Below are 27466 nucleotides of genomic sequence, written 5' to 3' on the forward strand. Positions count from 1 at the left end.
TCATTGCGTCTTCATGGTTCAGATGATACAGGGGAAAAGCTTCGGTTCAACCTCCTGGAGAAGATATTGCAGTTCCTGTGGTCTCATCAACCTGGAGAACGTTGGTGGCTGTCACAGTGCAGGAGTGAAGAAGCTGTTTCTTCACACAATAGTTATCCCCTGGGCCGACGTCTGTTGCCACCACTGGCCCACCTGTGTTCAAGTCCACACCTACAAGTTCACCAGATTCTGAACGCTCTGCTCTAGCTTGAATTTTAATTCACTGGAAAGTCAAAACCAGAGCTCTGGGCAAGAACCATGGCAATCATGAGCAGCACGTTAGCAAATGCTTGAACACCAGGTTGGGCTTCCCCTTTATACCAGGCTTATGATCTGGGCTTCTGCCATTGCCACCACCCCTGCACCAGCCCCTGGATGACACAGCCATCAGCCATAGAATTTTCAACAGCCCTCAAGCCATCTCTTACTGTATCCTTGACTTGAGTAAGTGTGTGCTTATTTGGTCCTTTGACCAATATTGTTAACATTTCTCAATGAAGGTGAACTTCTCTTCTCCCGATGTATCCTCGTAGACAAGACCAGCATGTCCCAAACAATCAGGATTTGGGTCATCCAAAGAATGTAAAGCTACCCTCCCACAGGCAAGAATCAACCTTTCCACAGTTCTCCCTTTAGCTCTGCACAGAGCTGCTATGCCTTCTTTTGCAAGAGCATCTAAGGAAAACAGTCCATTCCCTCGATTAAATAACAACAGATCTTTTCTCTGAGTCCACACAGACTTTCTTTTTCAGCTCTATCATTTTTAAAATTATATCTTCAAAGAATTTTCTTTCCGCTTTTACTACTTTCTGTCTCTCCTCTGCATTCTTGTGAAAGACAAGAATTCGCTTATTTTTTTTTTTTTTTGACAATCTTATGACACATTGCACATATGAGGATTATGAACCGTCTTTTTTTTCACATCAGGATGCCAGGCCCTTTGGTCCAAAACCAGACCTCTGATTAAGCTTGTATTGGTTTCAGATTTACGCTTCATCTCCTTAACCTCAACCATGAAGAAGTCAGTAGGTTCATCTTGTTTTGTAACGGCCCAGATGGAGTCCGCCACAGCCTCTCTTAGGACGGTAGCACATTCAGCGTGAGCTTTAGTATGTGGAGATATTCTGGCCAACGCTCTGTGTTACCCTGTCCATCTCTTTGCTCGCTTTGACTTGTTCCAGAACGGAAGTACCTTTTCCTTTGCAGATTCAAATCTGACTGTTGTTATTCTGGTACAAAGAACTTCAGAAATGCAGAGATCCACCTGTTTGGCCAGTGCTCCAACGATGAGGACGCTGGGGGTGGCTCACTCACCAGTCATGCAATCTTGGGCTACTTTGGCTCGTAAGGAGGCTCTTGGGTGTTGAATTTGCATTTTACGAAGGAGCACGTTGCCGTACTTAGTAAGCTTGATGTCTCCAGAAGCACGAATTTTCATGGTGCCCTTAGGCCCCGAGTTGGTCCTCAGAGCATCCTGCAGCCCTTGGGCCACCTGGGCTTGGGCACCTCGGCCTTGGGGCTCAGGGTCTTCACGGTCACCATAGCTACACAGCAGAGGAAGAGAAAGAGACCAGGCACGCAGATGCCCAAACTCTTGAGTACATTTATATTTTATAAAATCCAAAATAACATGTAATAGCATGGGATACTTAGAAGTTAGCATCCAAAGCTTTAAACTGTGTATGTGCACGTACACACAGACACATACACGTACACACACACACACACGTAAAAAACGCTAGAGAATTGTGGAATTTTTTTTAACTGGGAAAAGATATTAGAAATCATAATCTATCCCCCCTAATTTTATAAATAAAGGTAACCGAGGATGAAAGAATAGAATATATTAAAAATAGAGTCAGGAGTTTACATATGTTGGTTTATGTTCAGAGCAATATATATATGGTATCGTGTGCGTATGTATACATATATATACACACATATATACACACATGTACACATACACATGTGTATACATATATACACATACACATATGTATACATATGTGTACATACACATATGTATACATATGTGTATATTCATATATACATATATACATGTATGTTCAGAGCAATATATATATAGTATCGTGTGTATATGTATATGTATATATACACATATATATACATACACACATGTACACACATACATGTGTATACATACATATATACATATGCATACATGTGTGTATATACATATACATACACATGCATATATATACATGTATACATATGTGTATATACATATATACACACATATACACATACACATATGTGTATACATATGTATATGTGTATATATGTATGCACATACATATACATGCATATACATACATATATATACATGTATATCAAATACAAAAATTTCTTTTTTTCACTTGTAATGTACTAACTTATATATATGGAAGATTATATTATGATTTTGGGTCTTTAATAAATGAAAATGACATGTTTGATACCGAGTTTCAGAAATTTTGAAATTAATGTCAGGACACTAATTTGTCTTAAAAATAAATTGGTAATTGGGGCATCTGGGGGCCTCAGTCTTGGAGCGTCCAACTCTTGATTTCAACTCAGGTCGTGATCTCACAGTTCGTGGGATCGAGCCCCATGTCGGGCTCTGTGCGGACAGCATGGAGCCTGCTTGAGATTCCTTCTCTCCCTCTCTGCCCCTCCCCCAGTCACATGCATACATTCTCTCTCTCAAAATAAATGAAGTTAAAAAAATAAATCAGTGATTATATTTAGAAAATAAAATACATACTTCTGTAGCACAAACCCAGTGAGTGTAAAATAGTCTAAACTGCATCCACATCCCACATGCTTTCCTTACTCGAAGATAATGCACGTGCACACCGATGAAGGTTTTGTGAGTGATGTGTGCTTGGCACGTATTTTGTGTATAACAAACGATTTAGTAAAATATTCAGGCAAAGCAGATATATTCAAGACCATGCACATGGGAATACAACAGATTCTGGTAGAGGATTTTTTTATTGATAAGTAAATTCTACTAATCCAGACTTCACCTCAGTTTTAAAAGAATCATCCTGATTTTCAGCAGAAGGGCCTATTTATTGTAAACCCTAAGCAGTCTTTCCGAAACCTGAAGAAGATTTGTGAAAACAGCCTGCAATAAAAATCACGCACGCTTCATAAAACACTACTTGATAGATATCACTTGCGCCATTAGGAACCGAACGACAAAGGATGTAATTTCAGTTCTGGCATGCAATATTAATCGAACGCCTTTAAAACATCTTGCTGATGGGAAGTATGACAACGTGACATTGAAGAACGATCAGCTAAAGACATCTGTCTTAATCAGATTTTCAAAGTCAATGCCATAGAAAGCCAAGTTGTTTCATTCACTTTTACGTTTTCCCATGTTTCAGTGAGAGCATGGTTTCTAGTACGTTGCTTTAAATGCAAAGAGTACAAATTAGTGCCTCCAGGTATGAGTTCATTATATAAGATGGAAGCACACTTTAGCCACACACGTGGAATTATCTCTGTAATAATGTACATTCTTTCCACCTTTTATTCTAGTGATGCATTATCCTGTGTAAACACTCTAAATGATATTAAGAGATCCTTTTAAAACTATTTTTAGGTATATATTTGCCCTTATAAATGAAAATGGAATGTTTTTAAAGACTTTCTTGTGCACCTGGGTGGCTCAGTCGGTCTGACTCTTGATCTAAGCTTAGATCATGATCTCACGGTTTAGGACATCAAGCCCGCATTGGGCTCTGCACTTACATCATGGAGCCTGCTCAGGATTCTCTCTCTCTTTTTCTCTCTGCCCCTCTCCTGCTCATGCTTTCTTGCTCTCAAAATAAATAAAAACACTTAAAAATAAATAAAAACCTTGTAGAAAGAAATTAAGAAGTTATTGGGGCACCTGGGTGGCTCAGTCGCTTGAGCGTTCGACTTCAGCCCAGGTCACTATCTCACAGTTTGTGAGTGTGAGCCCCGCGTTGGACTCTAGCGCAGAGGCCTCTTCAGATCCTCTGCCCCCCGCCCTCTGCCCCTCCCCTGCTTTCACTCTCTCAAAAATAAAATAAAATAAAATAAAATATTTTTAAAAATTTTTTTAAAATATTAAATTATCTTACAGACATGCTCACATAAACATTTTCTTTAGCCAAAAAAATTACACGTATATATATTCATACTTCACAGTTTATAAAAATACTCTAAAATATACATTATCTCTTTTAATTCCCTGTATAGGAGTGATTATTAACCCCGTTGTACAGATGAGGCATTGGAGAGTTTAGAATATGAAATTGATTTGCTCAGGTTACACAGTTACTAAATTTTAGAGAGGGAGCTTGCACCCACGTGTTACAGACTGAATGTGTGTTTCTCCCCAAGTTCATATGTTGAAGCCCCAACCCCCCCCCCCATAAATCCCCACTTTATCTGGCGATGGGAACTCTAAAGTAGTAATTAAGGTTACTTGGGATCGTAAGGGTGAGGCCTTGGTTCCACAGGATTGCTGTTGTAAGACGAAATGCCAGTGAGCTAGCTTGCTCTCTCCAGGAGCTAAGTGGGGACATGGGCAAGGCAACCATCCACAAGCCAGGAAGAAACCCTCACCAGAAACTGATTCTGCTGCACCTTGATCTAGGACTCCAAGCTTCCAGAACTGTGGGAACATTAATTTCTACTGTTTAAGTCCCCCATTCTGTTTTATCATGGCAGCCTGAGCGGCCTCCTCTACCAGATCGTTACTCTTCTGCATTGTAAATCCACTTATCTCTTCGATGGAAAATGTTAATACCTGGCCGTGAAAATGCTCGTGGGCTCGTGAAAGAAAAGATCAGATGATCTGCGAAAGGATATCTTCGTCACCTGCTTTCTTCCGAACCTCTATTTTGAGAGGAAGGTTTCTAGTGGCAGTTAGCATCCCGTAGAAAAGCCCCAGCCTTCCAGCTTCAACAAATCATGCTTACTACTACTTTAAAAGTCACAACAAAGCCTCAGAAAATCCAGATCATTAATCTCCTAAACAACAGTAACTCATATTTCTATAGTACTTTGCAGTTCTTGTCACTGCAAAGTCATTAAAGCAGCAGAAAAAATACATACTGGGAAGGGGCTTTTATGTTACGTACACACCAAATGTTATCCCAAAATTATTGACCTAGGAGGGCATTCAGCAAGGAAGCAAGTGTCAGCTTAAACTGTGACTGTTTCCCTTTTAATCAAAGAGCATCATTGCATGGTTTCCACTTAAGAAATCACTCTCATTGATCACGCCAAGAATGGGAAGGATACAGCGGGTTCTGTTAAGTTTTTTGCATCTCCATGATATTTAGTGTCTGTGGTAACACGGTTCCCTACCTAGAGGCCATCACGTGACTGGAAGGAAACGTCAAAGATTTTATTCTGTTTCAAAATTAAGACCTTTATAGACAAACTGGACTCAATAAATTGCAGATAACAAATATGAAATCAAATAATATGCTAGGGAAAATGTCAATGGCAAAGTTAGTATTTGGGGGGAAATGAGATCAGCAGTGTTGTTGGATACTTTCTGTGTGTTTTCTGATCACTTATTTTTCCTGTGTTTGCTGAAATATTTAAAAAATAAAAATCAGAAAAAGGTTTGGATGAAGTAAAAATCTCTTTTCCCTAAAAGTGATTTTTAATTAAAAAAAATTTTTTAATGCTAATTCACGTTTTGAGAGACAGAGACAGAGTGCAAGCAGCGCAGGGGCAGAGAGAGAGGGAGACATAGAATTCGAAGCAGGCTCCAGGCTCTGAGCTGTCAGCACAGAGCCCGTCGCAGGGCTTGAAATCACGAACCATGGGATCGTGACCTGAGCCGAAGTCGGACGCGTAACTGACGGAGCCACCCATACGCCCCAGTTCTTAATTTTTAAAATGTATTGTAACCCATAACTTTTAAGAGATTCGTTAGTTTTCTTTTAGGCTTGAAAGTTTCATGCTGGCTTTTTTTAATTAATTGTTTACACAAAAAATTTTAATAGTAAAATCTGAAGTAAATTTAAGTTTGATACAAAATGATTTTGACTATATGTTCCTTAAGGTGTTGCTAGTTTACAACATATGTAGTACAGCATGGTTTATTTTAGAATAAAAATTTTATTTTTAACATTTATAACAAGATAATATGGTACGGTATTTGTGGCACGAATTAATGCGGTGGAGTTTTCATAATACTTACAGTTGAAATAAAGTAATTTTTTATTGTATGTTCCTTAAATGCTTTATATGTATAATTTAAGATAATATGGGGCTTTTAATTACCTTAAATTTTGAATATTTATAACATAATTTAATGTTTCAAAAAAATATCATGTTGTACCCAAAAGAATTATAAAGCTAAAAAACTTCAGAATTCATTGTCTGAGCCCACCTTGCTCCCCACAGCATTTATTTACAGAGAAGAAAAACTGAGCCCCAGAAGTTAATTGATTTATATGTGGTTTAGTTAAAGCCAGAACTAAACCCTATACTTTCTGTTTCCTCTTATACAAGACATCTTCTTCTATACAAGACATCTCCTCTGTGATAACTGAAAAGCATAGCAAATTCACATCATTTCGAATATTCCATTTGCTTTTCTTATTCTTTAAAGCCATTTGTTATGTATAATAGCATTTAGTTGCCTCCTAGCCTATCCTTATCCGTATTACAAATATGTGCTTTATTATATCATGTCATGTACTCCATTGAAAGTCAATAAAATTTAATTGCACTAAAATCAAATGATCATTAGGTAATGAGAGAGAAGAGAAGTTTTGATTGATCATATGTCAACAATTCTTTATTGTCAAGACTAGGACAACTTCTTCCCTTTTTGCTTACTCTCTCAGGTAAAGTACTTTAAAAGGGGTGGAAGAATATCCTGAAACATATACTGAGGCATTTTAAAGGTATTTTTATCCAGTTTTCTATGCATGTGTAATAGGTATGTTTTATGTATGTTTCTATAAGAAATGATTGTGCAAAACTAAGAATTTCATGGAGGATAAATCTGCGGCATTACTAGGGTTAAGTATACTAAACACCGAGTTATTTCACAAGCAGAACGTAGCCATTACATTTGTTTCCATCCACTGAAATAAGTTAGGGTGTTTGACATTTTAGATTAGCTACATACTCTTGAGCAGCAACCATTGAAGTCTGAGTTCTCCTCAAAGAGAAGTTACTACAATTTAGGAGAAGTCACCTTTGAAATAAAATATCACCCCCGCCAAAAGCTTTTATCCAATAACAAAAAAGAGAATAGCAGAGATAATTCATATGAAATGAAAAAGAGATCAGTACGTTCATGTTCTATATGCCATAAGCATGATATTAGGAACTTTGGAGAAAGCTGTTTAAGCAACTCTAAAGAAAGCTCAGTTGTTGGCTCTGCAACTCTGTCTGGATGTATACTGAGCTCTGTTATCCTATCTTTTTTTGTCTTAGAACTACTCTTTCATGTTTAAGCACTCTTGATTTCTCTGATGCCATCGGAGTGATTTCCCCAAATCTCTTTTCCAATTCACTGATACTCTCTATAGTGGTATCTAATATACTGTTTAAACCATAGAATAAGTTTCTGATTTCAGTGGCTGCATTTTTCTTATTTATACACATTCTACTTTTTTTAACTGCATTTTTATACTGTCTTATTCTTAATGGTTTTAATTTCTTTCAAGTCTTTAACATCCTAAACATACTGAAGTTTTAGTAAATGATTATATTATCTGAAGTTTTGGGGGAGAGCAGTTCTGCTGTTTTGTCTGTAGAATTTGGCGCAAGGTAGATTGTTCCCATTTAAACTTTGTGACTTTAGTCTGTTAATTTACTGAAAGCTGTATTTTGTTTATGGAAATCCTTTGTGACTTGGGTTGAGAGCGTATTCTTTAAAGAAGTTTCGCATTTGTTTCTGCAAGGTACCCCAGGGAGGAGCATTGCAGATCCAGGATCAATTTTAATATTAATTTTTTGGCTGGAAGTTCCCAAACTACATTGAGAGTATAAGTCTGAATCTCCTATGCCAACCCCAAAGAAGCCCAGGCTAGTGGTTAAAAATTTCAGGAGTTGGTTTCTTTCCCGTGTAGGACTCAAGACAACACAGCAAGTTTCTTTACTGTTCCATTTGCAGTGAGATGTTTTAAGTCTACTCTTGGACTGAGGGTATAGTATTTCAAGGGTCAAGCCTCATATATGTAGGGGTCTCAGTAACAACTGGTGTATGATGTTTTGTTTCTTCTTTGGACATTAGAAAGGTTACAGAGACAGGCAGTTCTCCGCATAGAAGCTACCAGGTCATCTCACATGCTGTCAGCAATTTTTCTCTCCCCTTGGTTCCCGGCCACTTCTTTCTTCCAATTCAGTTATATTAACCTAAAGTAAAAGTTCCACTGGTAGGCTGACTCTTGGCTCTTTTGTTTCCTGTTACGTCCTCCCTGCCTGGAACAGAGTCTGTGTAACTGTTAGACACTCAGTAAGTATGCTGAGTGCATCAATCCAAAAGGTATTTAATATATTTTACCCAGCACTTCTAGCATTTTATGGCAAGAGAGTTGGCAGGTGATCTGGGTGGTCACATGGTTTGAAGTAGAAAGTACAGTGAACTCTCACAGAAAAAAGAATGCAAAGATTTAAAGTCTTTAAGTTTTGGGGCGCCTGGGTGGCTCAGTTGGTTAAGCATCTGACTCCTGATTTTGGCTCAGGTCGCGATCTCACTATATGTGAGACTGAGCCCTGCATCAGGCTCTGGGCTGAGCACGGATCCTACTTGGGAATCTCTCTCCCTCAAAATAAATAAACTTTAATAAAATAAATAGATAAATAAAGCCTTTAAGTCTTTCTTTTAATCCTCATTTCAAGGTTTGACCCCAAGAAAACTAAACCAAATTCTCACTTAGTAGTAAATCAGTTCACCTGTGCTCACTGAAATTATACCCTGTAGTCAGTACAAGTCTTTCGTTTGTGTCTTCTCATTTATCTCTAAGTTTTTCATACTCAGATGTCTTTATATAAATTATCTGGTGATCAGTCATCTGGTGATGAAGGTGGTAAGCACAATATTATTTATGTGTATGGTTTCTAAAACACATTTTAAATTCTTCTTTGATTTGCATGCAGCTGTATGAAATGTTTAAGTGACAGATGACTTGTGGTGAAAATGTTTACATGGTGCCATATTTTAACCAAAGGCTTGCAGGGGTCCATCATTGAGCAGTGCACTTTCAAAGACTTGAGCCGGAAGAGTAAGTTTATGTGAAGTAATTTTCTGAGTGAGATGAGGCCTTTCATTTCCAGTTTCCACTATAGTAGTTTAGGTGGGTATCTTATTAATACAGCATTTGTTGGAGGGAAAGGAGAGAAATTGGAAGTCACCCTGAATGTCTAAATATTTTTGCTCTACTGTGAGCTCTACTGAGGTGTGGTCTGACAAAAAAAAAGACGTATTTCCTCAACTCAGATTTTCCCCATTTATAAGGAAAAGTCTTGGTGCTTCCATTTTTTTTTTCCTCAGAGGAAAATAAAGGCAACTCAATGTCTGTAATGTATATGAGATTTTTCTGGGCAAAAGAGACATTTTCATTGTATAATTTACTAATTTCAGTGTCATAAGATGTTTTGAATTTATATTATGCGCCCTTCCTAGTAGCTCTTGAAATGTAGCCAGATGAAGGAGGTGTTGTTACCTACATTTACCATTAGAAAATCAAGGGAAAGGGGCACTTGGGTGGCTCAGTCGGTTAAGCGTCCGACTTCGGCTCAGGTCATGATCTCGCGGTCTGTGAGTTCGAGCCCCGCGTCAGGCTCTGTGCTGACAGCTCAGAGCCTGGAGCCCGCTTCGGATTCTGCGTCCCCCCCTCTCTCTGCCCCTCCCCTGCTTGTGCCCTCTCTCTCTCTCTCTCTTTCCCCCCCTCTCTCAAAAATAAATAAATAAACATTAAAACAAACAACAACAAAGAGGTCGGTTTCGAAGAAAACTCAGGTTTCATTTGTAACCGGTGGGAGAAAGTTAGGGATGTTAACCAGGGAGTCAAGTGAGAAGGAACACTTTTTACGATCTAGAAAGAAAGGTTTCAGCCCCATCTTTGCTAAGCATCAGTAAATGGGTTTGGCTCCTTCTAAATGTTTGTGTAGCTCAACACGGTATGTGGATCATATTATAAACTGTCAGGGGACCAGAAGCAGAATTTATTTGTTTATTCAGCCTGCTGCCCGTAGCGTCCAGGAATACACAAGCCATAGGCAAATGAATATCCAGGATGTGTCTGGCTTAACGGCACTTCTCTGGGTTCAGTAAAGTTAAAATTGTGTTTGTTCCTTGGTGTGTGTCTCTCTCTCCGCCCTCCTTCCTCCTCTCCTTCCCTCCCACCCCCATTTGTCTTTTGTTAGCGGATTTTATTCACATTGCAACCAATTGTTTTCATACAACACAGCTGTCACCCTTCGATTCTGTCCCCCTTGTGAAGCAGGGTACTTCTCCTCTAGGGACCTGGGCCGCCCCACAGCTGAGGTCCAGGGAAGGAAGAGGAGAGGCTTGTGAAGGAAGGTGTGTGGGACAGAGTGGTCGGGGTGACTTTGGGGACACCTCTTCAGCTTCCTCTTCGCCTCTCACCTGACACTTACCTTTCGGTCCCTCCCACGTGAACAGGGGCGCGCGCATGCGCGCGCACACACACACACACACACACACACACACACACACACACACGAAAATAAAGGCACCTGACACCTTTCAGTCCCTCCCACGCAAACAGAGGCGCGCGCGCGCGCGCGCGCGCGCACACACACACACACACACACACACACACACGCAGACACGCATGCGCACAAAGATATTTTAATCCCCCAGCTTTCCTGTTTCAGAGTTCATTTCCACAGTGTTCCCCAAAGACCATAGCCCAAGGCTGTAAAGCAGCGAAAAACTGGGACTGAACTGCACACAGCAGTCTGGGAGCTGCTTTTAATTAAAAAAAAAAAAAAAAAAAAATTGAACCAGTAAACATGCCCAGGTATGTTTTAAAAAACCAGGTGTCTTCCTCTCCCCCCTTTTGAAAATTCTTGACTTGCTTCTGTGGTCATACTACACGGGAAGAAGAGACAGGCTGACTTCATGACTGTGAGGTTAAAATTCCCTCTTCCGGCCAGACAGTAGTTGCTTTCTGATTCCTGCGACATTTCAGATTCTTGTTTTGGTACCCGTGAAGGGAGAAAGTCTTCCTGTTCAGACGCACTTGATTGTATGTCCTTGTGCCTTGTGATAGCGGTATTGATTAGTGATGAGGCTTCCCAGTTGCAACTGGTCCTTGGACAACATGGGTCCGTTTCTACACAGATTTCTTTCCATAAATACAGGATTGTAAATGTATTTTCTCTTCCTTATGATTTTCTTAATATTTTCTTTTTTCTAACTTACTTTATTGTAAGAATGCAGTCTATCAATCAACTGTTTATGTTATTGGTAAGACTTCTGGTCAACAGTGGGCTATTTGTAGTTAAGTTTTTTTGGAGAGTCAAAAGTTATACTCAGCTTTTTTTACTGCACAGGGGCTCAGTGCCTCTAACCTTTGCGTTGTTCAAGGGTCAGCTGTACTGTTTTGCCTCATAATGTTCTTCCCTGAAGAGAGTTCTTTCTTTTCTGGCATTAATAAGTTACTATTTAGCACTTAAGGTATGTCAGGCACTGTATCTTTTAGATTCTTTAACTGAGCACTATAAAATACATGAAGCTCAGAGAGACAGATACATAACCTATTCAAGAAAATATCCCACTGCAAAAGAAAAATCCGTATTATCGTTATTTGTCTCTATGGTACCTTTCACCTCACCAATCAATAGCATAGTTGCTATTTAGGAAAAGTTATTAAAACTTTACTCTCTTCCCTCTGCAGAGCACAAATAATATATCGTACATTTGCTTGTAATTGGGGTTTTGTAAGTTACTTAAACTGGAATCTGTCCCGTAATCAGATCTCTTCCGTAGCTCCTAACACTTTCGCGGGTTGTCAACATACCTTATTCAGTGTATGCCATGATCCAAGTCGTTACCCCATGTTAATGGGTTTAATGGGGCGGCCTGAAATGACACTCTTGGGCTAAATTCTTTGGTGACAAAGGGCTGAGCAAAATGACCAAAGTTGGATCTATCTAATATTTGTTACTGATAAATTATCTGCTATAAGTTGTGTTTATCAAATAAAAACAGGCAGCTTCTAGGCTATCCTGAAGTTACACAAGCAATAGGAACTTGAAAAACGTCAGGCAGAAAGAAGGACTAAAATGAGTAAAGGCACTCTTTGGGTATAATACATAATTTCAGTAAGCATAATGCAAAAGATTTTATTTTTTTAAACCGGGAAGAATATTTTGAAAAAATAACCTATGCCTTTCCTAAAATACGTGATTTGGAACATTTCTAATCAAAAGCTTTAAGATACAAGGAAGACATAACTATGGTTAGCTGAAAAAACATACATTTTATAGATTGTTTCAGATCTTACATGTTATTTTTTCTATATTTGTGTGTACTTTTATGTAATCTTGCCATTATTTTCACACCTTACAAGGTAGATTTTGAATATTGCAGCCTCTGCTATGGTTCGAAAGAAATATTCCTAAAACCCGATGTCTGGAGTGGATAACATGGCTCCCTGCCCTTAGGAGATGAGCCCCCAAAGTGGTCTGATTGCGTAATTGTCGCCAGTCTGCACATTTCTAGGAGCCTTTGAAGTACAAGACTGAGTGAAGATATTGAAAAGTCCAAAGAAATTTAAGTTAGAGTCCCTGCCTTTCAGGATGTCAGAATTGAGTTAAGGAAATAGGGCAGGTTGCAAATTACCTTGCAGTTAAAGACACGATGGGCAGGCTCAGCTTTTTACCACTTAGACATTCTCTTCATTGAATTCTTCACAAGTTGAATGAATGATTATTCATTCAACAGGTGTGTACTTGAGTGAATAAATATTTGTTGACCACATGTCCATCCCCCTGTGGTCCTTGGGTCCCATGCGGGTTCCAAGGTGAATTCAATGTGAATCCTGCCCATAGAGAGTCTAACAGGAGACACGAGACCTATAAAATTAATTATAATAGAGAGGGGATTTGGAAACAAGCTGGAAAAGGCACAGATAATATAAGACTCAGAGAAGATACATGAGGAGGGTTCATGGGGGAAACATTTGCAAAAATATTTTGAGGACTAACTGAAGAAATAGGACATACACCTTTATTTTTTTTATTTTTTTTCACATTTATTTATTTCTGAGAGACAGAGCAGGACAGAGTATGAACGGGGGAGAGGTAGATAGAGAGGGGGGACACAGCATCCACAGCAGGCTCCAGGCTCTGAGCTATCAGCACAGAGCCCGATGTGGGGCTCGAACTCACGAACTGCGAGATCATGACTTGACCCAAAGTTGGACGCTTAACCGACTGAGCCACCCAGACAACCCTAGGACATACACCTTTAGAGTTAGTTTGATGTTTTACAGATACTAGGAAGCCATTTGGAGTTTCCAAGAACGAGAATGACATGTTGAGACCTATGTCTCAGGACCTCCCTCTGGGAGGTCCTATTGTCCCTTCTAGAACTCCAGAGTCGTTCTGTCCAAAACTGTCTCAAGTGAGTGCAAAGCCTGTATCAATGGATCAGCTTAAAGCAAACGCTGCAGTTGACGTTGTGGTTGTTCTAGTGGATCTGACCCCTTGTGTTAGACTCTAAGTGCTCGTCTCCAAATCTAGACCCTGTTATTTCATTTGTGTCGATTTTGAACCCAGGTCATAAAATTTTCTATGGATATTCAGTTTTTCTTCCTGTGAGTGCTTAAAAAGAATGTTTTCTCTGTTTTCAGTAATAGTTATGCTTTCCTTAAACAAACTCAGCGGTCTTAAAAACACTCCAAATCGTGGAAGTGATCACGTTTCCCTTTTTGTGTGAGCAACTAGATAAATAATTGAGAGCCAGATTTGTATCCTTCTCTGAAAATGTACAGAACTATACAGCAGGCATTTTGTCCACTAGCTTTAGGTCTGGCTTTATCTTATCTCTCCTACTTGATTTTCTTTTATTCTCTCTTCCTTTCCGGCTATGTTAAATTTTACTTTATCCTGTTATACTTTATAAATTTGTTCTGTCTTGAATAAGTCGGTATAGATTCATACTTCGGCTGCTTCTTGCAACCTGTAAGCCCAAATCTCTAGAGGTGGTATTCCCCTCCACGTGAATCCTCGGATTTGGCCCCTGTCTGCGGGCTTCCGCAGAATCGTAAATGTCTGTTCATCCATCCCATCTCACTCAGGCTCTGCATTTATTCTCTCGCACCAGATTTTAGATTGAGTCCGGCTTTCATGACCTGGATTTGTTTTATAGGCGGGCCTCATGATTATGTAGTCAGATCAAAAGAGGTCCCAGCAGACAGAACACACTTGGCTGAAATAACCTGGGTAGGCCATTGAAAGGGCCATGGAGCTTTGCGTGATGTCTTGTTCATTGTAAATTCCCGATAAATACTTGCCAAGTGAATGCGTGAACGTAGAGAAAGCCAGAGTAGTACTCGTTATTTTTGAAGCCTGAAATGGAAGTTTTGTCTCACCGTTTAAGAATCTTAAATTCAACATATTTAAATACATGATAATGATAACATATCTTAAAATCATGTAGTTTTCAACAACAATTTTAATATCCATGATGCTTTACCATTACCCAGTACTTTCACTTGTTATTGGCTTAGCATATCTTTGGAACTTAGAGGCTTGATAAATGTTTGTGGGATGAATGGCTAAGTGGGTGAATTAATGAATGAATGAGTGCATTTCACTGAATCATTAAATACCTAGGTGGGACAATATTATTTCCCCACATCACAGATGAGAAAACTGAGGCTAACTATGATGATGCCTGGCAGAGTTAGAAATTAAATTCGGAATTGACTGCTATATACACTGCTCTCTCCTCTAGTTAGCATAATATCCAATATATAATTTGTATATCATATGTGTCATATAATTCCATTCTTCCATGGAGCCATGCTTAAAAATATGGAGTCATTTGACACATCCCTGTACTTCTTTTTAGACATAATCTTAATATGTTTCCCTTTGAAATGTTTCCTCTTTTCTTTGTTTCCATTGTACTGATACCAACCTAGTTAAGGCCCTTGGCTTGTTGTTAAATATATATATGCTATTATATATTGTTATATATTGTTATATATTGTTGTTAAATATATATATATATATATATATATATATATATATACATATCTATATATATATACACACACACACACACATATATATATATATATATATATATATATATATATATATATATATATATAGTTATAAAAGCAGCTTTTGAAATGCTCCTTAAAGACATCTGTAGAGATTCTAATCATATGCCCTAATGCTGCGGAAGACAAAGCTAATTAACTATATGATACCTGAATAATAAATCTTTGAATTTTAAACTGTTTCTTTTTTCCTATCACAATTAAAACTATATGTGTTAGTTTAGCCCTCGCATTTCCTCCAAGAGTAATTTCTTTTCTTTTAATTTGAGAGAGAGAGAGAGAGAGAGCAGGGAAGAGGAGCAGAAGGAGAGAAAGACAGAGCGAGAATCTTAAGTAGGCTCTTTGCTCAGCGCTTAGCATGGAACCCGACACGGGGCTCAATCCCATGACTCTGGGATCATGACCTGAGCTGAAATCAAGAGTCAGTTGCTCAACTGACTGAGCCACCCAGGTGCCCCTCCTCCAGGAGTACTTTCAGTTTAACTGAGATATAGATAATCTTAATTTTTCATGAGCATCAAAACAATGGGCCAAGCAAGATTTCTGTAATTTCTAGGATGGGGATCCTTGGGAACGGAGAACGTGCAAGAAAGAACCTTGTTTCATATATTCAGGGGTTTTCTCTCTCCTTCATTTCAAGAGTAAGAAATTATTAGTTGTTAAATGGTATTATATGGATTGTTAGAGGCCATTAGAAATATGCAGTATTTACAGATATTATATGCGATGGGAGGAGTTATTTTAATTCTTATACCCTGTAAAGAGGGTATAAGATATATTCAAGCTATTACATATCAAGAATTCATTTTATGCATTCACAATTACAGTGTTAGACTCTATTTGGCATAACAATTTCTGCTGGCGTTCACACTGCAGATGAAAGATAGTCCCTGTGTTTCCTATTCTTCTTTAATAGGTGCATTTATATTAATAGCATGATTTAATACATCACTTTAAAATTATATTGCACTTTGAACTGCATTTAGTCAAAAATTGACATCTTACATGTATGGAACCATAATAAGGTTAGCATTAAATTAAGGAGTCCTCTGTCTGTTTGTTAAAATGTAGTATTTGTGAATTCTAGCATGTCCGAAGGCAGGTAATGAGATTGAAAAGTCAGTCTCGTGTTACGTTGGTTTGTCAATTTTACCTTACGACTTCCTAGTTTTAGGGAATGTTTCTTTGGTCACAACCTACCGTTGTGTTTATAGTTTGAAGTTGCTGGATCCCTTATGATTGTGGTTGAGAGCAAAATATTTGTACCAGTGACATAATGGCATGAGTCGCTCTGGTCACCTACGACTTACTCCAAGATGTAGTTATACGGCGTACTGTGAAATTGGCAAATCTGTTCTGTGTGTGTTCTAATGGATGTAACGGTCATTAAGTATATGAGTCTTCTGACGTTGTAATCAGATGTGATTCAGTCTGTTAAATATCCATGAAACAACATCTGCTTCACAGAGTGACCTTCTGCTAAAGAATACTTAGCGTCTTTTAGCGGATCATAAGGCAGGTCTGGCTTATTTGAAATGCACTAAACTAGTCTACTGCTGTTTAGCAGCTAGCTTGTAATAATTTATTGCAGTTAAATAAAGCTTAAAAAAAACCTCCATTAAATAATTATAGGGATTATATGCATTTCGAAAACCTTTGTGTTCAACCGAAATTACCCATTTAATTTCAGGGTCGGTTTGTTAAAAAAAGCTGAAGTCTAAAGGCACATTAGGGGAGCTGTCAGACGCTGTTTTCTGTAGGTGTTAATAAAACCAGATGAAAAAAAATCTGAAACAAATTAAAACCAAAACCAATTTTACCATCTGTTGTATATTAATTAGTACTCCGTGTATCAAGGGTAAACTCGCTCTTAGAGAATGTCACTGAACACCCGCTTAATAGAATAATATGCAAATTGATTAGGATATGGGTTTAAATGCAGATTTTAATTCTAATTCATCTGTAGTGGATCCCCAAGACATTGGTGGTGTGTGTAGATGTGTATGTACACACACACACACACACACACACACACACACACACACACACACATATGTACATGTACTCATATATAGAATGAGTTTCCTTTTCTTTTTTTCAGAGCAACCTGCAAACAACCAAGGCCAGCCCACCCTTCCGCCTCTGCCACCATCCCATAAGCAGCACCCCGCACAGCACCATCCGTCCATCACTTCTCTCAACAGAAACTCCCTGACCAATAGAAGGAACCAGAGTCCGGCCCCGCCGGCTGCTTTGCCCGCCGAGCTGCAAACCACACCCGAGTCCGTCCAGCTGCAGGACAGCTGGGTCCTTGGCAGTAATGTACCACTGGAAAGCAGGTAACTCCTCTGTGGGAGACTCGCAGATTATCTGATCGTTAGGGCTGCACAGCGTATCTGCATGCATCGATATTCTAGAGTAGTCAACAGACTGTGTTGTTTTAACATCGAACATTTACAGGTAAACTAGTCTAACCCTTTTCTTGCTAAAAAAAGTTAGCATACCTCTGTGCTGTGTGGGAGCAGGGCCAGGTTACCAGCCATTTTTTAGTTGCTGGGCCCGTGAACTTTCCTGTCCTTTTCACACATTGTGTCAGAGACAAGAGTAAATGGCCTCGGTAAAACTCCTCCTTACTGCGGGTTTTTTTTTTCTTTCTTATTTACAAGTTAGCAGGCATGTCAAGAAAAAGTCAGAGATGTAAAAGGTGACCCTCAATTCTGTATAGAGGGTGATGTAGTGAACATGTGTAGCATATACTTAGTTCTAGACGTCCCTACTTTTACAGGCTACGTCGTGTCCGTTACATCATAAAACCATAGTGGATTCCTAGGTGTAATAGTCAGATGAGCATCTGTTAAGGATATTTTAGTCTCTCGCAACAGAAAGAGGATAGGACCTATTGTCTACAGTTCCTTCCAGCATGACTGCCCAAGACATCCCGTTCGTTCTTAGACAGTAATATTCGACGGTAAGATTTTTCCTTACAATGAACTGATACCTCTAACTCCTGAAATAATTTTGCCCCCTTTCTGTACGATGGCCTACAGGCTTCACCATCTTGTCTTCCAGAGGCGTCTCCAGCTTAGTGCCCTTCCTCTGCACACGTACAGGTGTTCAGTGAGGTTCTGAAATTATTACTTAACACAGGTTGGCCCACAGGTAGCAAACCACTCCTACAAAAGCATAGATCAGGAAGAGCTGTTTTGAATTAATCCGTTGACTTTGTCAATATCTCCGGGCACAAAAATTTGTCCCTTCTTTGGCCAGGCCCTGTGTTCTTTACACCGTGTATTTACACAAGAGAATACGGCGTCCTACCTCACTGGCCTCCTATTGACAGCTTGGTGACAAAGTTCCCCTGACATTCCTATCAGTATTTATTTCTTTGCTGCCGTGAACTTCCATCAGGCTCAGAGAGAAAGAATCATCACCACACGAAAGCCAGAAAACGGAGGACTCCAGACCCCCGGGAATATCCCCCCAAAAATGCCTTGCCCCATAGAGCCCCTGGCTAATGTCAGCATTTAAATTAGCTTCTGGATAAAGAAATAGGTTTCGTAGTGAATAAATTGGGATTTTTTTTTTTTTTGGCCATTAAATGCATGATCTAAACCAAGTCTGCTATGAGAATGAGCTATCCGGAGGTCCTCACAGTTAAATAAGTTAACAGTACAAATCTTTTTCTTTTCCTTTACTCTTGACCTAGGACCAAGGTTCCAAAGAACTCCGGTCTTTTCACCTGTAGCGTCAGGCAAGAGTAGTTGGCTTTTATTGTTTATTTTGTATTATTGAACGCTCGTCCGGGATAGATTAGAAAGAGAAAGTACAGAAGAAGTAGGCAGGAAGCAAATTTCTTCACTTATAACAAGAGTCGTGTCTACAAAATTTTTTCCCCCTGCGGTTATTAGCACAGAACTAAATTTACCCCGTGTAATTAATTAGCACGCACTGAACAACTAATCAACACTGATTCACTGTTGTCATTTGGAAAAATTTTATTAGGAAAAAAGTAATTTTCCAGTTGAGTCATCAAATTGAATATGGATAATTGCATTGTAGTTAACAATAATTGTTTTGACAAATATGTATGAAATGTGTCAAGTTAAGTCAGCAGAAACGTGTTTAGTGGTAGGGATGTCGCGTGGCACAGAAGCCTCAAAAACTGTGCCAGTAGGAGAGTTGGGATTCTTTGAAGCCAAGTCTTCTCGTGAAGATATTTGGAATAATTTGGGGGAAAGATAAGGTGCATTCTTATTATTCCTCGTATGTGCTAATGAGTTTGTTCCTTTTTGGTGGGAAGTTAGGAAAGAAAGTAGCTGTTTAGAGGACAACCCATCGTAGCTGATTTCTCCCAAATTCAGACCATCTAAAAAAATCACTCTCAGGATGATCTCAAAGCAATACCGTTTGAAATTCCATTTCAAAGCAATGCCATGAGTGACCCATCAAACAGCATTACATTATACAGTTTTGTGAATTGACACAAGAAGAAAATCTGCCAGTTGATAGCATCTCACTAACATAGAAATATATAATGAATCAAAACATCGTATATCATGCTGAAAAAAATTTCAGTCTGTTGTCCAGTTTTGTCACCTTCTCATTTGCAGAGGTCCACATCTTATAAGATTGCTAATCAAAAGAAAATGGTATTTCAGCTTTGCACAGACGCAGTGTATCAACCTAAGCAGCGATGTGAAAATCTCACACTGTCCTGACCTGCTGTGGTTTCTTTAATAGTCTCACTTGGTTGGAGCTCTTGAGGTGAAGAACCAGTCTTATCTGTCATTGATTTTTCCTTTCTTAGTTAAGGTTCCCCATCGAGTATGATTCTCAGGTTCAGTTTCAGCTACATTAACAACTTCATCCAGACGTGGGTCTGCCATTGACTCGTTTTTAATCTGGAGCACAGTTTCGTCTTTGCCAATTACTTCTGTTTACACGTATACTCATTTTACGGATTCTCACTTTTCTGGAACTGTCGTATAAAGGATGTCAGTTACAGAGCATGAAATTCAGTTATGGGTGTGTAAGAATCTGTTTTGTCTCCTCCCCCTTTCTCCTGCCAGCATGCATTGATAATTACCGCTTGCAAATTGGCATGTAATAACCCATGAAACTCTCCGTAATTTGTAGACTTAGTCCATATGAGTTGGTAGAGAAGACATCAGAGATTCTCCACCTTGTCCTGTTTCCATGCAGCTTCTGTACTGATTTATTAAAAAGCATTTTTTTTTTTACCAGCAGTTTCTTGCTTCCATAACAATGCTTATTTCCTTTCTCTAATGAATTTAACATTTGCTGCTGCTGGAGACAATCGATATTATTGTGTACTGTACGTTCCTCCTCAGTAAATAGAGCGGTTCTGGTCTATAATCTCTAGTGAGTTTCAGATCTCCTAGAGTCACATCCAGACCCAGACAAGCGTTTGCAATTTATCAGCATTTCCTTAGTTTCTCCTCGTCTCCAGTAAAAAGCAGTCAGCGCCCATGCGTAAATACCCATCCTCGCTTAGAGTTTTCCTTCAGGATTCCTTTTCTTTGCACTCACTATTTCTTACACTTTGTAGGATTCAGTTCTGGGCATTTGCTAGTGTATCGCTCATGCCTTGTTTATTTTATACTTCAGCTGCCTCAGCACATGATAATGGCTGCTAACACATTGTAGAGCCGAGGAGGAAAGGCCAGGACTTGACCCAGTACAGCAGCAGCCCTTAAAGGTGTAGTACGGTAACTCGCATCGGGAGCCCTGACCTTCAGCAATTGTGAAGTTAATTGCCTGCAAGGTCTTCATTTATATATGTGAATTAAGTAGCTTAGTAGTTACCTATTAGACGTTAACAAAATGGTTCATTTGTAGCCATTTAATAAAAGATTTATTAAAGTCTTGTTTTACTATGAAGTCTACTTTGGCATTGATAGTTCATTAGTTATGTTCCCATAGCTCTTTACCTTGTAGTTCACTAATGCTTTGCTAATTATTAATGTATGAAATTGCCTATTAAATTACCTCTTTATTATTGCACTTTTTATTTAAATATTTAAATGTCCCGGGCTGCTCTAATGTGAGATCAGCTGCTACAGTTTCTTAAAAAATACCTAAGCAGAAGTATTACTAAATTAAGATATTCTCCCTTTCTTCCCCCCTTTTATCCTCAATGTGAATGGTTCTTTTTTTTTTTCTTTTTTTTTCAACTTTTTTTTTTTTTTTGGGGGGACAGAGAGAGACAGAGCATGAACGGGGGAGGGTCAGAGAGAGAGAGGGAGACACAGAATCGGAAACAGGCTCCAGGCTCCGAGCCATCAGCCCAGAGCCTGACGCGGGGCTCGAACTCACGGACCGCGAGATCGTGACCTGGCTGAAGTCGGACGCTTAACCGACTGCGCCACCCAGGCGCCCTCACTGTGAATGGTTCTAGGGAAAGGCGAGACACTCATACAAGCGTCAGGTATCAGTCAGCCTTTCCTATTAGAAATCCAGGCAGCGGTCTACACGTGGTGGCCTTATCCTACCAGGGAAAGCTTTCCCAGGTGAAAAATGGTACCATCACCTGTGGGCTTATGACCCGCTACCTTTAGCAAGATGGTAAGTAGTTCGATCCTCCATAATTACGGATACAGCGTTAAGTAAAATATTCCTGGGAGGGTAATCCTCTGACTTAAGATTATGGACTGATACCGTATCCTTTTGTTAAAGGTAGTCTGGGGTCACCCACGGGCACCTGGGGGGAAAAGGAAACCATCACAGCCCATTGAAAGAGATACAAAAATGAAGAAGCTAGGGTTACTCAACGTTGGATCTGGGCCTAGGCTAAGAAATTCTTAACCTTTGGTTGAGGGCCTCACCGTCTCTGTTTGCTAAAAATGAACAAACAACAACAACAACAACAATAAAAAAGCCGATAAACTCATCTAAAATTATATCCTAATGAATAGTAAAAGTCAGCTGGATTCTAGATCTCTCGAAAGGTTTCACCTTTGCTAACTTACAGTCTCTCTTTTGTTTTTATGTTTATCTATTTATTTTGAGAGAGGGAGACGGTGCAAGCGGGGGAGGGACCAGGGTGGGCGGGGGAAAGAGAGAATCCCAAGCAGGCTCCACGCTGTCGGTACAGAGCCCGACGCAGGGCTCACAAAACCTGAGATCCTGACCTGAGCCGATACCGAGAGTTGGACGCTCAGCGGATATGACCCACCCAGGTGCCCCAACTTACACCGTTTCTTAAAAGGCCCATAAAGGGGACGTGCGTGTGTTTCTCAGAGTAGTAGGAAGAAGGAGGTATGATGTAACAGGATTTGCCAGGTGATGTTTGTATGGAAGGCTCATTTCAATTTGGGGCGTAAAGACTTGTCTCGGTGAGAGGAGGGAAGTTGCGAACGCTCTTGTCCCAATTCAGTGTCTAAGCTCCGTGGTGACCATACAATTTATCATCAAAGCAGACAGTTTGAGAGTGAAAGGTTTTTAAGGGCAATTGCACTAGAAATTTTACAGGCGTAAACTGAGACTGCCCTGGACACAGAGGGACCTACTGTTACCGACGAAATTGTGTTCCCAAGAGTAAAGTTGCTTGTGAGCCCATATTCTCTTATACCTCAGATAAGAAAAAGAGACCAAATGAGAGAGGTGGTGGAAAAACAGCTAGTGGTTGGAGCAGCCATTGGTTGACTCTCAACTTGAACTTTTCTGGTTTCTACACCAACTTCTAGCAGATCGTTAACCCTTTGTCAGCCCCTTCACACCTTCTGTTTTCCTTCAGGTGTGTAGCTCTTAAAATAATACGTCAAATATTTGTTTTTGTTCTCTTCTCACAATATCCAGATGACAAGAGGGAGCGTGTATTGAAGCCAATGTATTGACTGAGATTTTGTTCAAGAAGTTCGAATGTAGGGGTGCTTGGGTGACTCGGTCGGTTGGGCATCCGACCTCGGCTCAGGTCGTGATCTCGCAGTCCATGAGTTCGAGCCCCACATCGGGCTCTGTGCTGACAGCTCAGAGCCTGGAGCCTGCTTCGGATTCTGCGTCTCCCTCTCTCCCTGCCCCTCCCCCTCTCTCTCTCTCTCTCTCTCTCTCTCTCTCTCTCTCTCTCTCTCAAAAATAAATAAACATTTAAAAAACAAAAGATTCTCTCTCTCTCCCCCCAGACCCTCTCCCCAGCTCACATGCTCGCTCTCTCTCTCTCTTAAAAAAAAATACACAGTGAACTACTGTGTCTCCAGCAGTGTTACAATTTGGTTTCCAAAACTCTTCTTTCTTCTATACAGAAATAGAGACCTCATTCGAAAATAAAGCATGAGCTAGGAGTCGATTTACTAAGATAAGTGAAAGCAAAAGCATGATTGTTTAAATGTGATGATTATTAACTAATTATAATGCTGCCACCTCAACTTGCTTGGCTACCACACGTCATGCCAATAATCAAGATGGAAGAGTAGGCTGTGAGTTGACAGTAGCTGTAAGGTGAAGGTCATTCCCAGAAGTCAATATTGATATATATTCCTGAATAAAACCTAGTAGTTTTATTTTTAAACATCATTTTTTGGGGCTCAAAATGGTTTTACCAAAGATCTAATCTGTAGCAAAAACCTGGCATTGAGTATGAAGGCTCCGTCATTTTTGAGCAGAGCATACCAGAGGATCCAAGGAGACAGGGCAGGAGAGGGGCTCCAACATTTACAACAGCAGGCTTTTTCTCTTCCTCTTCTTCTTTTTTTTTTTAAATGAAATTTATTGTCCAATTGGTTTCCATACAACACCCAGTGCTCATCCCAACAGGTGCCCTCCTCAATACCCATCACCCACCCTTCCGTCCCTCCCACCCCCCATCAACCCTCAGTTTGTTCTCAGTTTTTAAGAGTCTCTTATGGTTTGCCTCCCTCCCTCTCTAACTTTTTTCTCCTTCCCCTCCCCCATGGTCTTCTGTTAAGTGTCTCAGGATCCACATTAAGAGTGAAAACACATGGTATCTGTCTTTCTCTGTATGATTTATTTCACTTAGCATCATACTCTCCAGTTCCATCCACGTTGCTACAAAAGGCCAGATTTCATTCCTTCTCTTTGCCAAGTAGTATTCCATTGTGTATATAAACCACAATTTCTTTATCCATTCATCACTTGATGGGAGGTGGGCAGAAAACGTCTCAAACAGCTTCATCATACTCTGCCTTGAAGCCTCGCTGTGTGAGAGCAGGAACACTCCGGCTAAACCCTGCAGGTGGGAGATGGGGGGGTGGAGGGAGGCGGGGAGTGTCAGCTCCTCCTCCTTCAATTTCTCAGTCATGTCTTTATCAGCCCTAAGATCAGGTGGAGCCCCACCAGCAGGATGCAAGTGTTGGGCCCCTGGTGTCACGGGTCAGGACTTTTGCACAAACATTTTCAAAAGATGCAGGACTCAAAGAGAAAAGCAAATTAAGAATATATCTGTTCGCAGATAGGATAGGGGATGTCATCCAATCTGTCCGTCTTGTCCAACTGTATCCATAAACCCAGATACAAACACAGTTTAGCATCACAACTGACTGCTTTGCAGTCAGACTGGGTTTTTAATCCCAGATCCTTCATTTAAATGATCTATATAATCATCAACAAATTATTTAAACCTTACAGGTCAATTGCCCATGCCATAATAATACTTGCTAAAAAGGGTGTTGTGACTTTTAAATGAAATAATGTAAGTAAAGTACCTGGCAAATGATAGGTACTCCATAAATGTTTTTAAAATATGACCAAATAATGATAATAATAGCAAGCACTGCATGGGATAAATTAACCTAATTAGTTAACACTTGAACGAATATCATTTATCACCAAGTAGCTCTCCTCTCTCCAACGGATAAGAAAAGTATCTTAACTGGAACAGGTATGTCTACTTTATCTTCTTATGGTAGTTGGGTTAAGCTTACAGCCATAATTTTATCAGAATAAAATCTCTTGCTTTTTTTTTTTTTCATTATTCATGTCATTCAACAAAAAGTGGGTGAATTTTTTTTTATTTTTTTTTTACATTTATTGATTTTTGAGAGACAGAGCACAAGTGGGGGAGGGGCAGAGATAGAAGGAGACAGAATCCGAAGCAGGCTCCAGGCTCTGAGCTGTCAGCACAGAGCCCGATTTGGAGCTTGAACTCACAGGCCTAGAGATCATGACCTGAGCCGAAGTTGGACGCTCAACTGACTGAGCCACCCAGGCGCCCCATAGGTGGGTGAATTTTTGCAGGTAGGAACCCCAAGGCTGTTAATTTTGTTCCTGGAAAGAAAAAAAAAATCTTTAAATTATGATGAAAGGCAACTCTTCATATTCTTGAGACATTTAATGAACCTAAAGTAGTAAATGTTTGGAATGAATCAGTAAAATCCTTGATGGAAGCATTGTCTCCACATGTGTCAGAAGTTAGACCTCAGTCTTACTTAAGGTATTTAAAGCTTTAGGTGTCTTTCGAGCATGATGAAGATACTGTACAAGAGAGTAGGCATGTTATTTTGTTTAATTGAGGTGAACCAGTTTCTTTATAATAGCAATTAAAACACCAAGAAAGTATGCATTAATTATTTGCTATAGGCCTTAAGTGATTTTCTGAAAGCATAATTTCCCACAAATTGCAATTACTGTACCCTCTGATAATGTTTGGTTTTGGATAACCAGCAATCTGTATAAAATATTCATACATGATAACCTTCATTTCCATAGTACCTAGGAAAATGAATTCTTAATTACTTCTAACACATTTCTAGCCCCTTCTCCGAACAGGATCAAAGTAGAAGGTCACGCACGCCGTTACTCTGGTCATAGCTAATGACTGGGATTTAATTCTTATCTTTCTCTGAATCTGACCTATTCACTTTGAGGCAAGTCACTTCCCGTTCTTCAGCCACTGTTTTGTGAGGTTTTTAAATCCTTCTACCTTCACTAATATTGTCTGTGAAAATGGGTTGATCCTTGTGTGTGTGTGCATGCTCTGTGTATGCACGTGTGTGTTTTATCTCAGCCTGACATCACTATTACACAGAGCTTCTATCTTTTTCCTAGAATTCATTTCTGTCCAGTTTTGAAGCTGTGTGGTGCTCTCAAGTTTCATCCTCTGGTTTTATCACCAGTTAATAAGCACCCTCTCAAAAGAGAATTGCTTATTGTTTCTAGTGTCTCTTCATTTTTCCCTTGACATAGTTTTTGTCTTCTCTATTTCTTCCGTCAGACCTGGGATAAAGTCTGTTTTCTTTTCTCTTTCCCATTTTTTTTAATGTTTATCTACTTTTGAGAGCGAGGAAACAGAGTGTGATCGGGGGAGGGGCAGAGAGAGAGGGAGACACAGAATCCGAAGCAGGCTCCAGGCTCTGAGCTGTCAGCACAGAGCCCGACGCGGGGCTCGAACTTACAGACTGTGAGATCATGACCTGATCCGAAGCCAGACGGTTAACCAACTGAACCCCTCAGGCGTCCCAAGTCTGTTTTCTGTTATACCATTCTTAGAACCCTTTCCTTGGAGCCCACAAGATTACATTCTTGGACATGCAATTAACCAGCTAAGCTTAATAACTTCTGTTGATAACCCCTCTGATTCTGCCATGAACCTCTTTATGATTTCGTAGCATCTGAACCACTTAAAATACTACCACCAGAAATCATCGTGCCCCAGTCACATCCTGCACTGATGTCATAGTGCTCCTTCCTGGTCACGGAGCAGTGGGAAAAAGCGTGGGTTTGGGGACAGACAAATCTGTGTTAAAATCTTAACATCCAATTAGCTGTGTCACCTTGGGCGGATTACTCATTTATTTTTATCTTGTTTATTTTGTCATAAAATGGGTTTTGATGGACTTCTCAAAGATTTTAGAAGGATTCATTGAAATGTCATTGCAAAGTACCTGGCACTTTAGCTTCTTTGCTTTTTCTTTATTTTCTTACACTCCCCACTGAAGAGAAAAGTAATTGATTCCATATTTACACAGGTAAGTGACAACTACAAAGGCAGTAAAGGCTTGGTGAAGGAAAGGCAGTGACAGCTAACAAGAATGGACATGTTGATAAAGTTTGTGAACAATCACATAGCCTTTTCACCTTTGGAGATAGGTATTTTTTGATCATGAGAGTGATCAGTGTAGTCCCTATTTAATTGGGGTGACTTCCTACAGGAATTAAACTATGAAGTA

At 39.7% G+C, this 27466-nt stretch overlaps 1 protein-coding gene and 1 pseudogene across 3 annotated transcripts in view; one reads left to right on the forward strand and one right to left on the reverse strand.

Annotated features, from left to right (window-relative positions):
• The window catches only part of TENM3 (teneurin transmembrane protein 3), a 451547-nt gene that overhangs the window by 244954 nt on the left and 179127 nt on the right, over positions 1-27466 (forward strand). For all 3 annotated transcript variants that reach the window (XM_042934226.1, XM_042934227.1, XM_042934228.1), the window contains exon 4: positions 17425-17662. In XM_042934226.1, the coding sequence (XP_042790160.1) occupies positions 17425-17662 (238 nt within the window). The remainder of the gene's footprint in view (positions 1-17424; positions 17663-27466) is intronic.
• On the reverse strand, positions 47-11350 carry LOC122217183 (annotated as a pseudogene).

This window comes from Panthera leo, chromosome B1 (assembly GCF_018350215.1).
Source record: "Panthera leo isolate Ple1 chromosome B1, P.leo_Ple1_pat1.1, whole genome shotgun sequence".
Lineage (NCBI taxonomy): Eukaryota > Metazoa > Chordata > Mammalia > Carnivora > Felidae > Panthera > Panthera leo.